Source organism: Rattus rattus, chromosome 1 (assembly GCF_011064425.1).
Source record: "Rattus rattus isolate New Zealand chromosome 1, Rrattus_CSIRO_v1, whole genome shotgun sequence".
Classification (NCBI taxonomy): Eukaryota; Metazoa; Chordata; class Mammalia; order Rodentia; family Muridae; genus Rattus; species Rattus rattus.
In genome coordinates this window covers 270,598,093-270,611,623 of record NC_046154.1, presented here as the reverse complement: position 1 = coordinate 270,611,623, position 13,531 = coordinate 270,598,093, and the positions used below count along the sequence as shown (strand labels likewise).

Genomic DNA, 13,531 nt, shown 5'->3' with positions numbered 1-13,531 from the left:
GGTCCGCCTCTCCTCCAGCCCCCTACTCTCTCTCACCTTAACCGTCTAGGCTTTGGGTACATGACACAGCAGCTAATGAGCTTGGCAGGAGGTGCGGTGGTGTTGGCCTTGGAGGGCGGCCATGACCTCACAGCCATCTGTGATGCCTCTGAGGCCTGTGTGGCAGCTCTTCTGGGCAACAAGGTAAACCCCCGGTCCCCCAGCTAGTTACATTTCAACGGTGCAGATGGGCCTGGCTCTCACAGCTGTGGGACAACAGGGTAGACAAGATGGGAAGGGATAGGGATAGGACTGTCCTCTTTTGGTAGTGTTTGGTAGGTGGGACAGTGGGAACCTCGCCAGGTCAGCTCTAGGGCGGGTGTCCTCTGACCTCGTAGAGCAAGCCAACAGGTCATGCCTGTTTGTGCAAGCTGAGTCTGGGGTGCCTGATGGATTGTTTCTGCAGGTGGATCCCCTTTCACAAGAAAGCTGGAAACAGAAACCCAACCTCAATGCCATCCGCTCTCTGGAAGCCGTGGTCAGGGTGCACAGTGAGTTTTTCCCTGGGACACTTGCTGGGTCCAAACTTGGGAGAGCCTCGAGGGCCCACCATCCTGGGGCAAGGGTCTCAGAGATTGCCGTGCCAGCCAGGTCAGATGCACACTGACAGTGTCGAACAGGATTCCTAGGTACCACCACCTCAGGAGTAATGGGGGGCATATCCCCATGACTGAATAACTTAGCCCTCTAGCTGGACACACCTTGAACAAAACAGCGGCTTCCTGTGGCAAGGGCTGGCCTCTCATCTCTGGGTATAGTCTTGGATCAGGGGGGCTGACAGCACCCCTCAGGCCTTGCTCGCCAAAAGGGCTCCGTTTAACCTCTTCAGTGCTGGTCACAGGGACTAGAAAACTGTGTGAAGGGCCTACCTGGGTCTCAGACTATAACCACTTTGAAGATATCCGGGGCTTGGTTGGGGAGCCAGAGAACCGCAGATAGAGCTGACTGTGGAACCTCTTATGGGCCAGGTTCTGCCCTGAGCTGGTCTTTGTTTCTCATTGTGTCAACATAGCAGGATGATGCTTGTCCCATGGACCAGAGGTGGCTGTGAGGATGCTTGCCCCTTTTCTGCGTCCTGGTTCTCTTACCCCCATTTTCAGCACCGGGGATTGAACCGGGGACTCTCTAGGCATTTACCCTCCTGTTGGGCTACAGCCCCAGCTCCTTAGTTGTTTGGTTTGGTTTGATACTCGGTCTCTGGGCTGTCTTTCAGCGTGTGACCCTCCCACCTCAGCTTCTGCCTGCTGGAACTGCAGGCAGTCGTTAGCATGCCTGGCTCCTAGGGGTAGGCTGGGCAGGGTGGAGGCCACATGTGGGGGGCCCTATGCTCTGGGGAGCTAAGACACAGGCATATGAGCAAACCTTGACATAATCCGGGATGTAGGACAAGTGACCCTCCTGGCGCTTTTGGGATCCACACACCTATGGAGTGACCCCTTATTTTTGGCTTTTTGGAGACAGGGTCTTTCTCTGTATCCCTGGCTGTCCTGGGGCTCACTCTGTAGACCATGGCCTTGAACTCCCACAGCCTCCTGAGTGCTGGGATTAAACATGTGTGCCACCATACCTGGTTTTCTTTATCTTTTTAAATTATTTTTTATGCGTACGGGTATTTTGTCTGTGCACCATGTGTGTGCGCCATACCATTATCGGCCAGAAGAGGGCATCAGATCTCTGGGACCAGCGTCTGATAGAGTTGTAAGCTACCAAGTCGCTGCTGAGAGTCAAACCCAGGTCCCCTGGAAGAGCGGCCAGTGCTCTTAACTGCTCAGCCATCTCCCCAGCCCTCTAGAGTGGAATTTTAGCTAAGGAGGATGGGAGAGGGTTTTAGTTATCTGTGGAGCTGGCCTCTTAGCCATATTGAGTCTGCTCTGTGGCTCAGGGCTCTAGGGAAGGAGTGTGTTGTGAGAGGGTGCTTTGCTGGAGAGGTGAGGGCAGGAGCAAGGCTGACCCCCAAGCTGATGGTGTGGCCACTATTCTTGGGCTCTGGGCCCGAGTCCCCCAGCCTTGGTATTGGTCTAGGACATAACTCAGTTCGTCTTCCCCAACTGACCCAGCTTCTTGTCCTAGGGAAATACTGGGGCTGCATGCAGCGCTTGGCCTCCTGTCCAGACCCCTGGCTGCCCAGGGTGCCGGGAGCTGATGCAGAAGTGGAAGCCGTGACTGCACTGGCGTCCCTTTCCGTGGGCATCCTGGCTGAAGACAGGTAATGCCAGATCCCCAGGCCCATGGCTTTCCGATCTCCTTGGATCCTCCCACCTTGAGGACCCCAGACGCTCATGCAGCTAATCCGTCTCAGGCCTTTACAGCGGAACGAGGACGGTAACCCCACCAGGGCCTGTCCACAGACCTGTGTGGCTCCCCCAACATCCCACCCTTGTCCCACTCCCAGGCCCTCGAAGGAGCTGATGGAAGAGGAAGAACCCATGAACCTCTAGGGTCTCAGAACAGATCAGCCTGCAGACGTGGCTCTCCTCGTCACTGTTGTCAGCCCTGCTCCTGGGTCTTCAGAGATTCCCCTGGGCAGGTAGTCAGGTCCAGAGCACAGCCTACCCTGACGGCTATCCCAAGGAACTTGAGAAGACCACTGGGTCTGGGATGGGGGTGAGGGAGGACTCTGGGAGGAGGCAGGCTGGGCGCCAGGGCCCAGCTGGGCTCTTCCTGAACAGATTAGGCCTTCTGGTGTCCAGGCCCCTAGCTGTGGCCTCCATCCCTCAGGACGGCACAGAGGGGGACTGGCTCAGGTGGGCCCATCCATAACCACTATTCTTAACGTGGCCTCAGCCGGGGTGGCCTTTCCCAGGTTCTGAAGGGCTGGAGGAATAGGAGGAGCCGAGAGTTTCCTCTCGCCTGCTTCCTCAGATGCCTTTCGGGTAGCACTGGGCTCTGAGAGCCATTCTGAGCTGCTCTCTCCCTGTGAGTAGTCACCTGCAAGCCTCCCATACAGTCACTGTCCAGCCAGAAGCCACCCTCTGTGGACCATCTCAGTGCCCCGGTGCAGCAGACAGGCGCTCTCTTGAGTCCTGTGTCTCCTACCCAATGGTGCCAAACCTTCATCTCCCTTCAAAAGCACAACACAATCCCAGGGATGCCTGGTCACCGCCCCCAGTATGAGCCTTCTGTTTCCGGGGTTCCCCCACCCCTCAGCTCTGACTGCTGCCCCACACAGGACTAGCTTGGCTGAGGGATAGGAAGGTGGGAGAGTAGACAGACATGGGGGAGGGGAGGTCACCCCAGAAGTCTTCAAGGCTTTTGAGGTCTAGGCCTGGGACCAAGAAAGAGTATTTGTGTGTATGTGTGTGCGTGAGTGCGTGCGTGCAAGAGTGTGTATGTGTGCGCGTCTTCCCCCCAACCCCACCATACCTTGTGTATGTATGCATGTTTTTGTAAAAAAGAAAAAAAAAAGTGGAAAAAAAAAACCTTCCAAACAATATATGTTTTATTTGTGTTAAAGTCCTTGTGAGAACGCCTCCCAGATGTTTGGACATCGTCAGTGGGTGGGTGTTCACCCATCACCCTGCGATGGGCTGGGAAAAAGGACAAGTCAGGGCCTAACTAGGATTGTCTAGTCCCTTCTCCTTCCATGGCTACCTCATGCGGGAAGAAACCACTCCAAATATATGCTCGCCAACCCAAGAGAAAAAGGAGATGGCCTCAGGCTGAGCCCTACACATTGGGCCCCGTGCGATTTGGGATCAAGTTCTCAGACTCAGTTTGCCAAGACACCCCCAGAAGGTCATGAAGCAGACACACCTGGGCTTAAGTCCTAGCCGGGAGATCAGTAAAGTCTGTGCCTCCTGTATCAGTAGGGGCGTCTTCCAGTAGGAGGCTCTAGAAGGAGACACCATTCCTTGTCCCTTCCTGCTCTGAATGACATTTTGGGCATATACTGTGAAGGACAGGTGAGGCAAGACACAGGCCAGGACAAGTGTACCCAGCCTGGGAGGGAGGTGCTAGCTTCTGTCTTTCTGGTTCTGAATCTGCACATCCTTGTCACCAGGTACCTTGGAGCCCCAAGCAATTGGCTGGGGTGGAAAACAAGAAGATTTCCTTTTCTGTCTGTCTTGGCTTAGAGTGTGGGGCTAGAATCTGCAGGGATGGTGGGTCTGTGGGCATCCTAACCCTGGCTGGGCAGAGCTCAGAGAGCAAAGGGGACCTGTGCTAGTCTCCACATACCAAGAGGGACCAGAGATGGGGGAGGGGCTGCCCAGTAGCTGCAAACTTAGGGAGATGACCAGATAGTTAGAGCACCCCCCCCCATCTTGCCCACTCTTGTCCCCTCTCAAGACCCCCACTCCCAATGAAGCACCCTGAGGCTGGTTAAAATGGCCGCTGTATTTCCGTTAGTGACACAGGTAAGGCAGAGAGCTGGGGGCAGTGCCCAGGTGGGATAGTAGATGTGCAAAATGGTGACCTACCATAGAAGGAGACATGTAGCAGCCCCTGCCCTCCCTCTCCACTTAGGTAAGGCTTTGGGCCCATGTCCACTCAGAAGAGCTCCTTCGGGGGGAGAGAGAAGGTGAAAGGTCAAAGGTGGGGTCTGGTGCAGGGAGAAGGTCCTCACGGTCAGGGTGGTCTTGTGCAGTGAGGGGCAGGGGAGATGTAAGGCTGGGGCCTCAGTACAGATGGGGAGGTCCCCACCAGGTTGCCCCCTATCCCAAAGCCCTTCTAGGTGCAGGGGTGTGTTTCCTGTGGTCCTCAAAGTCTAGCCTCATCTGAGGGGTCCTGCTCTGGTGTACGTGGTCATGTGTGCACGTGTGACACACGGGAATGGTTGACTGGCACTAGCACCCTCATGGGAAACTCTGGATGGGAAGGTAGAAGGGACAGACACTGGCTTCTGTTCAACTATGCTGCTCAGGGGAAGAGCCAACTGCCACTTCCCTAAGGACCAATGGACTTAGCTGCCCGACCCTTGAGGACAACAGGGTGAGGGAGCTGGGATGGAGATCTCTGCTAGAAGTCCCTCACCTGACCAGACCTTTGATGCCTCCACACACACAGCTTCAATGAAGTCTGGGGTAGCAAGGAAACCTGTCCCAGCCCCTGCCACTGGCCACAGTTCCAACCCTACCCATTGAATTCATTGTCATGGCCTTGCTTACAAAGATCCCTCGGAGTGCTAAGAAAATAGATCCATTTGGAAAGGTCTAAGCTGCCCTGTAGCCAGGCTAATGGGCGTATTGGCAGTTCCTCTTTAACAGCTCTATGCCTTCCCCCAAAGGGGCCCAGACAGATTCCTGGGAAACAGAACTGACCCATATACTCTGCCATGGTTCTGGAGTCCCCAGGGGTTGGGGCGAGCTCCCTTAATGACTCAGAAACTGAGTCCAGCTCCCGAGGGCCCCCAGGCCGTGGTGACCTCATTCCCTGGGTTAGAAATCACTGAGGATGCTGATGTCAGCGAAGTCAGCCCGGTAGCGGTGGGCGTAGAGGCTGAGTAGAAAGGCCCACTTGAAGGAAATGAAACTCCAGACACAGGAGAGGTAGAAGCTGTTCGGGTCTTTGAAACCTGCAGGGGAAAGCGACAGACGGTAACTTGAGAGATCTGCCCATAGCACCACAGCCAACCACCAGGCCAGGACCTCCTTCTTCCCACTGCATATCCTTCCAGCCCCCTGACCTCTGAACCAATGCCATCGAGAGGCAGGCGGGCGTGCAGTGCGGGCTTAGAGTAACACTGCATGTTTGGTCACAAAGCTGAGGTCATGAAAGGAGGTCAGAGTTGAGCAGCAGGTCTGTACCACCCACACTGTGCTTCTGTGGCACACACCCAGGCCGCCTTCCAACCATCCTCACACAGGAGACCGCCTCTGATAGTGCTTACCACCACCACTACCAGCAGGGGGCGCTGCCCTCCTGAAGCTAGGCAGAGATGAAAGGACCCAACACTTCCTGCCCCTGAGGAGATGGGGGCTCTCATTCCCCCCATTTTAACAGTAAGGAACCCAGGCAGGGAAGGTCAAGCAATCCATCCAGTCCCTAGAATAGCTAAGTTGCTAGGCCCTCTCCCTTCCTCCTTTCCCCGGACGGTCCTCACTCTGGTGCTGGGTGATGGCCAACGTCAGGAAGGTGCAGAAGGCGGAAAAGGAGACTGCGGAGAAGAGAGCACCCACGAAGAAGAAGCCACGTAGGCCTCTGAGCCAGGTCCTCCAGTAATCCTGCATGTACATCACGTGAGTCACCAAGACCCACAGGGCCAGGACACCTGCGGAGACAGACTCAGTCAGCAGGACCCAGGCACCTGCCTGCCGTGTCACCTGGCATCTAGCCCAGTGGCACCAATCTAGGGCCTGTGAGGTCCGCTAGGGCCGGATCTACCTGCCCAGGGACGTCAGGGCTGGCCCTCGTGACCGTGACGTGATATCTGTGAGGTGTGACGTCACCACTTGAACGTGGGGGCGTGAGACTCTTGCTGCTTTCCAGAACGCCCGGCATTAAAGAGACATGGAAAACAAAACCACGATGTTCTCTCTTATTCTATTTTCGATACCCCTTTGTTCTTTCTCTTCCTCCTCCCCTCCCCACCCCAACCTCCACTTCTTTTGAGAGAAACGGGGTCTTTCTTTCCTCGTTCTGTTTTTTCCAGACAGGATTTCTCTTTGTAGCTCTGGCTGTCCTGGAACTTGCTCTGTAGACCAGGCTGACCTCAATTTCAGAGATCCGCCTGCCTCTGCCTCCCAAATGCTCGGATTAAAAGCGAGGGCCACTGCATCCGACTTGGAAATACTGTGTCAGCCAGGCAGTGGTGGCTCACACCTCCCAGCCCTCGGGAGGCAGAGGAGGGTGGATCTTAGGATTCCAGGCCAGCCTGGTCTACAGAGCAAGCTCTAGGACATCCAGGACTACACAGAGAGGCCTGTCTTCAAAATCCAAAACAAATAAAACCAAACTATGGTTAAATATTTCTTCTAAATGCGTAAAAGGGTATCCGTTTTAGTTTCTAATACGCACATGTCCACAGATAGAATCTCCCTAAACAGGATTTGTTTGGAGTTTCACTCTGAGAACTTTACATACGGACTTCCTGATGCCTATCCGAAGCCATAGAAGTGGCGAAGCAGGCCTTCTCCTACACTCTACCTCCGCCTGCTCCCTACGGACCACACCCTCTGGGCCCTGGAGCCTGCAGCTGATCTCTTGGACACCAGGGCTCTTCTCAACTCAACAACTAAACTCTATACTGGTCCTGCAAAAAAATAAAAATAAAAAAGAACCCCTGTCCCGAGGCCCCCCAGGGCCACCCACCACCCAAGTGGCCTATTTGCTTTGGGCTACGTCTCCTACCATTCTTCCAGTGTGTGGTAAAGGGCAGCCTAACATCCCCGAGTCTTCTGGGCATGCCCTCTGGGCCTGGTGGGCACGTCCAGGATGCCAGCTGCTCTCCGTCCATAACAATAGTCTACAATGCAAACCTCCGTGCCAGGCAGTGCCTGCGGGTGCCACTCAAAGAGTGAAGCAAATGCCAATCCCATTGGCAAGGCCTTGGAGCAGGGCAGTGGGGCCAAGCAAAGGAAGAATAAAGGAAGAGAGCCAGCCAGCTGTAAGCTCTCAGTACAGCCATGTGTTGCAGGCCCCTCAGGCTCCCCCGTCCAGAATCATCAGAGGCATAGCACAAGTGCTGTGACCTCTCAAACAGAGGGACAGACATCTATCTGGCTGGGAAGGAGGGTGTAGCAGGGACCGAGGGAGGCACAGGGACCCTTGGACGGCCACCAAGCATCTTATTTCATAGGCTGGGGAATGAGCCCAGGCGTTTGTTAAACCGTCTCTGCTCTTGACACGCCTAAAATGTTTTAAACCTCTGTTTGGGTAGGAGGCGTGGAGATGCGGGTGGCAAGGGACCAGCTTAATTATCGCACTGGGGCAAAAACAAAGCAGGGACAGATAACAGAAACCAGAAAACTTAGGGCCGAGGCACCCGTTTTCTGTCTGGGTAAAAAGGAGGGGGCCCTGGGGTCCTGCCAGTCTGGATAAGCAGGGAATCCTGGGTTTCTCCTGCGTGGGCACGAGCCCACCAACCACCTAACTACACTGCTTTCCCTACCCGCTAGTCTGACGCCCCCATCACCCATCCTCTCGGTTCAGCCCGGACTGGCCCTCAGCCCTCCTCCTTGGGATGGGTTCCCATCACCCGGGAGCTCTGGGTGGAGGAAGACAGACATGCCTCCATCTGTCTTGGCAAGAAGCCACAGCAGGCCAGAGGAAGCCAGAACCCTAATCTCTCCTTCACCCTCCATGGTCTGTATTTTATTCCAGCAACTTCCACAGAAGTCTCCCTGTCCCTCCTCAAGTTTTCACAGGCAGGGAGTCAGTTGGCTTCTCTCCTTAGGGGTGCTAAGGATTAAACCCAGGGCTCTCCACACAGGGCTTGCTTTACCAGTGAGCTCCACCCCTGAGCTCCACCCCTGAGCACGTGGGCTTTTGTCACTGAGCATTTCATTTGGGGACAGTCCAGTTCCTTCCAGAGACTTGTCCTCTCTCCTCACACAGCAGGTAGAATAACTGAGTTCTAAGATCCTTCCCCACTTAAAGATTCTGGAATCCAGCTTAGGAGGGGAAAGGAAGTCAGAGCAGTTCCTCTGTGGCCAAGCAATTTCGGGGTTAGAAAACAACGCTAAACTAGGAAGTGTAAAGACTAGGAAGTCACCTCAGACCACCAGCACGATCCAGGGGTTCCCCCAAACTCTCACCTCCACATAGGCCCAGAAGTACTGAGAGCAGGAAGAAAAGGAAGAGGATGGCTCAGATGCCCCTGAACCCACCTCCAGCCCTGTACTCAGGCCTTGTCCACCCCCTGGGCCCTCCTTGGAGAGATGCGTCCTCCACAAGTGGTCACGGAGGAAGTGTCCCTCCCTGGTCCCCTTCTATACTCTTGTGGGAAGCAGCTATACCCTGCCTTTCTCTGTTCCCTTTCCTGAGATACTCAAGGGCTCCAAGGTGCATGGTCTGCATAAAGTGTATGGACAGTGGACAAGTCCCCAGCACCAATGGCTGCAGAAGCAAGCCAGATCTCATTCTGGTTCCTCTCTGCCTTCTCTAAGGCTACACTTGCCTAGGCTCTGGGTTCACAGGCCTGGTAAGGGAAAGCACTTTCAGCTGCTAGGCTGGATGAGGAGCTAGGAGGCACCCAAGGGAGCCGATAGAGCAAATATAGGCATTTGGCATATGAGTCTCAGGACACACCTCAGGTCTGTCGCTCTGCCCTGAGGACAAAGGAGACCCAGGGTCCCAGAGTGCCTCTCCATCAAAGCTGGATTGTGAAGAATACGGAGCTGTTTGGATGTGGGGGGTAAGCACTTTCCATGGTTTCTAGACACAGAGTAGGCATGCTACCTAGGGCTCTCAGTGCAGAGCTGGGGGGGGGGCTGGGGAGGGAAGGGAGAAAGAAGCGTGGGGGGGGGGGGTCCAATGATGCCTCTCCATCTAACCCATGCTTTTTCAGGGCACTGCCTTTTTGCAAAGTCACTTCCTCCCAGATTCCTGCCAGGATAAGAGTGGGTCCCCACCCCCAGACACTCATACGAACCCTGTTCCAGAAGCCAGCATGTCCAACAGCCACAGTTGACCAACACAGGCAAAACCCACTAGGATGGACCCTGTGACTCAGCAATTTCTGGGCTGCAAAATGCTGAGTCAGAAGTGGAGTGCTTGCAAGTCAGAAAACCTGCTGACGTTCCACCCCAAAAGAGGAAGGAGGGTGACTGCCCGTGGACCCCCTGTCGCAACCCATGCTGGGTCGGGAAAGAATGCCCACTAGCCATCTCCACCGAGCAGTTTCGGCTCCTCGCAACCGCCTCTGATTGCCAGCGTCCAGACTACCTGGGAGATGTGTGTCCCTGTCGAAGCTAGCTGCGGCCAAGCGCTTGTCTCTGAAGGCAGCTTCCCGGCTAGCCTGCCTCAGGTCAGGCAAAGGCATCAAGGAACGAACAAGAAGAGAGTGGGTCAGAGGGAGGCCCTGTGGTGGCTGGAACCCTTCCTCAGGTCTTAGTTGTTGTGATGAGATAGGTTTTGTCTGTATAGCCCTGGCTGTCCTGGAACTTGAGACCCACCTGCCTCTCCCTCCCTCGTGGACCACCACCTCCCGGCAACAAGCAGCCAGACACGTAGCTTAGGAGAGGGGACAGTAGTAGCACACAGCACAGTGCCCAGAGGGCAGTTAGTGGCATCTCTGTCAGTGGCTTCTCCTCCTCCCAACAAGCACTGCCATGCCTCACCTCACGTAGCTCCTTCCACAGGTCTGACTTTTTTTTTTTTTTTTTTTCCCGGAGCTGGGGACCGAAGGGCCTTGCGCTTCCTAGGCAAGCGCTCTACCACTGAGCTAAATCCCCAACCCCACAGGTCTGACTCTTAACACAGTCAGATGACCCCAGCACAGCCTTCCCTCCCTCCAGCATCCAGAGAGCTTATCTCAAGCCTCAGCATCCAGCCGTGGGCCAAGTCAGTGCCTTCCAAACCCAGAAGCATGGTGGCCAATAGGAAGTGTGGAAGAGGTCAGTAGAGGGGAAAGGTTCTGTGCCCAGACAGGCCGGTGGTGCCAGCTATGCCAGGAGGGGCAGGTGGTCCCCCCCCATACAGGCTTGAGAACTCCCAGCCAGAGCATCAAACCCAACCTTCATGGTGACCACAGTGCCCTTGCTTGGCATGCCTTAGTTTTAGGAACTGTGCTTGCCCTCTGATAAGGCAGAAACCCCACACCTGGCATCCTCTCCACCTCAGGATGGCACTCAGTGCACTCAGAGGCAATGAGTGAACTGGTTTTGTTGTTGTTTGGTTTTGTTTTTTTGTTTTTGTTTGGAGACACGGTTTCTCTGTGTAGCCCTGTCTGTCCTGAAACTCACTCTGTAAAACTAGGCTGCCGGGGTTGGGGATTTAGCTCAGTGGTAGAGTGCTTGCCTAGCAAGCGCAAGGCCCTGGGTTCGGTCCCCAGCTCCGAAAAAAAAAGAAAAAAAAACAAAAAAACAAAAAAACAAAACTAGGCTGCCTTTGAATTCAAGAGATCCACCTGCCTCTGCCTCCCAAGTGCTGGGATTAAAGGCCTGGGCCACCACTGCCCAGCATGAATTAATTATTTCGACTTATTCCATTTATAGATCTTTGGGCCAAGGATTTCAGTCATGGAATAAGATCGTTGCATTATAAATGTTTTCCTCACACATACTCTCCCCATACATATTACTTCATGTGGCTATCGTACTGTGGGGTTAGTTCTCCCAGTAGGACTTCTAATGTTTTTAGTACGCTAACCTGAATCCTTCTGAGTTCTAGGGATAGAAATCGGGTCCACCAGGCTTTCCGGGCTGGGCCATCACGTGGCTGTTGCAACCCTAGACAAATGATTTATTTACCCTAAGCCTCGATCGATTTTTCTAACTGTAAAATGGGCACAATGGTGTTACTTCAGAGGATTACCATAAGGATTGGATGAAGTAAGGGGAGTAGATTGTTTAGCACAGCGACAAGTATTAAATTATGCTAATAAGTACAGATAATATATTTGGCCTTCATACAGAGAGGTTAAACAGCATGACCAAAACTACACATTTGATACAGCGCACTGCTGGGCCTTCACCACCTCCTGATCCCTCAGGGATTAGCAGATTCCCACTGGCTCCAACCAGAGCAGATGGACAAGGGAGTAAAGGTAATGTCCAGTGACACAGGGTCCACAGCAGTGTCCTGGTCTCGGCCGAGGGCTCTGGGGCTGGAAGGGGGCTGGCTGATGAGGTTTCCCCACGAACCCGACTTAGAAGAGATGCGGTAATTCCGCACAAATAGTATGTGTGTTGCGGGAGCGAGGGTGGCCAGAGGACGGGCGCGCAGAGGACGCTTTAGTGGCCACCGGGTGGAGGGTAGATTCACAGGGTGCGGGGACGCGACAGCCCCGGAGCCGCAGGGCTGTGCGAACCACAGAGGCGGGCTGTGGGCACCCTAGGTCCTGCCACGTTCAGAAGGCACCAGGTCCCAGAGGCCCGGGCACTGCCCAGGAACCCGGGCCTGCGCTGTCTCTGGTCTCTCTGGAGTAAACAACGCTCCGGTCCCCGGGGCAGCGCCACCCCAGCCGCCGCGCGCAGCCCGCCCCGATCGCCCCGCGCCCCCCGGGATACCTGCGAGACCCCCCATCGCCGCAGTCCCCGGTTGTCGGTAGACCACCGTCCAGACGAAGAAGATGGAGAAGCCGGCCAACGAGCTGAAGCCCGAGTAGGCGGCGCGGACGCCGAGCTGCAGCCGGGTCGGGGCCATGGGGCAGCGGAGGAGCAGCGCCACCGACTCACAGGTGCAGGGCCCGAGCTGGAGCCCAAGCCCCAGCCCCAGCCCGAGCCCGAGCCAGAGCTGCTGCCGCCCGGCGCTCCGCCCCCAGCCCGCCCCCGGTGCCGCCGGCACAGCGCCCTCCCCGGCCGGAGGCCGCTCCCGACAACGCGGCTTTGCAAAGGCCGGCGACCCCTGGTGGAAGGGCAGCGTCCTGGGCTCATCCCCAGACCTCCACCTACCTACTGGGTCCTTGGCGGTCTTTTACCCGCGCCAGCTACAATGATCACTTGAAAAAAATATATTTTATATATGAGTTCACTGTCACTCTCTTCAGACACACCAGAAGAGGGCATAGGATTCCCATTATAGATGGTTATGAGCCACCATGAGGTTGCTGGGAATTGAACTCACGACCTCTAAAAGAGCAGCCAGGGCTCTTAACTGCTGGGCCATCTCTCCAGCCCCAGTGATCACTTTTTAATTTTTAATCTTTAAAAGTGCTTTTGAATTTTTTGAGATGCGGCCTTGGCTGTCTTGGAATTCCCTATGTAGACCAGGCTGGCTTAGAACTCATAGAGACCCGCCTGCCTCTGCCTCCTGAGTTCTGGGATTAAATTTTGAACAGGAAACTCAAACACTAGTTAAGGCTATAGAAGCTAGCCCGGTGTGGTGGTGCATACCTTTACATTGGTAGGGGTAGAGGATCTCTCTCCAGAGCTAGATAGTGAGACCCCGTCACAAACCAAAACAAGGAAAAATCGAAAACTGACCATGACGGCCCACGCGTGGAATCCTGGCGTTTGGGAAGTGGCCGAGGCAAGGAGATGGCAGACTTGGGGAGCTAGTTTGATTCCTTGATTCCCCCGAAATTAAATAAATAAAATAAAAAATGAGAATCTAAAATAATACAACATACAATTAACATCTTCTTTCTACCAGGAGGGTGATGGTGGTGCACACCTTTAATCCCAGCACTCACTTAGGCAGAAGCAGGTGGATCAGGGTTGGGGATTTAGCTCAGTGGTAGAGCGCCTGCCTAGCAAGCGCAAGGCCCTGGGTTCGGTCCCCAGCTCTGGAAAAAAAAAAAAAAAGAAGCAGGTGGATCTTGGTGAGTTGGAGGCCAGCCTGCTCTACAGAGGGCAGCCAGGGCTACACAGAGAACCCCTGTCTCAAAAAAACAAAATAAAGGAAAAAAAAATCTTTCTATCCGTATTCCCAACGAGCGGGTTCCCTCCCCAGA

At 54.8% G+C, this 13,531-nt stretch overlaps 2 protein-coding genes across 5 annotated transcripts in view; one reads left to right on the top strand and one right to left on the bottom strand.

Moving 5' to 3' along the window:
* Positions 1-3,472, top strand: part of Hdac7 (histone deacetylase 7) — a 38,344-nt gene extending 34,872 nt beyond the window's left edge. For all 4 annotated transcript variants that reach the window (XM_032885704.1, XM_032885697.1, XM_032885711.1 and 1 more), the window contains 4 exons: positions 50-183; positions 446-530; positions 2,110-2,245; positions 2,432-3,472. In XM_032885704.1, coding sequence (XP_032741595.1) covers positions 50-183; positions 446-530; positions 2,110-2,245; positions 2,432-2,477 — 401 coding nt within the window. In that variant the 3' untranslated portion in view covers positions 2,478-3,472. The remainder of the gene's footprint in view (positions 1-49; positions 184-445; positions 531-2,109; positions 2,246-2,431) is intronic.
* Positions 3,473-4,354: 882 nt separating this feature from the next.
* Slc48a1 (solute carrier family 48 member 1) lies at positions 4,355-12,401 on the bottom strand. The gene is made up of 3 exons (XM_032885727.1): positions 12,147-12,401; positions 6,080-6,247; positions 4,355-5,551 (listed from the first exon to the last, which is right to left on the bottom strand). The coding sequence occupies exons 1-3, from the start codon at positions 12,280-12,282 to the stop codon at positions 5,415-5,417; spliced, it is 441 nt and encodes a 146-aa protein (XP_032741618.1). The 5' UTR covers positions 12,283-12,401; the 3' UTR covers positions 4,355-5,414.
* Between the last annotated feature and the right edge of the window lie 1,130 nt (positions 12,402-13,531).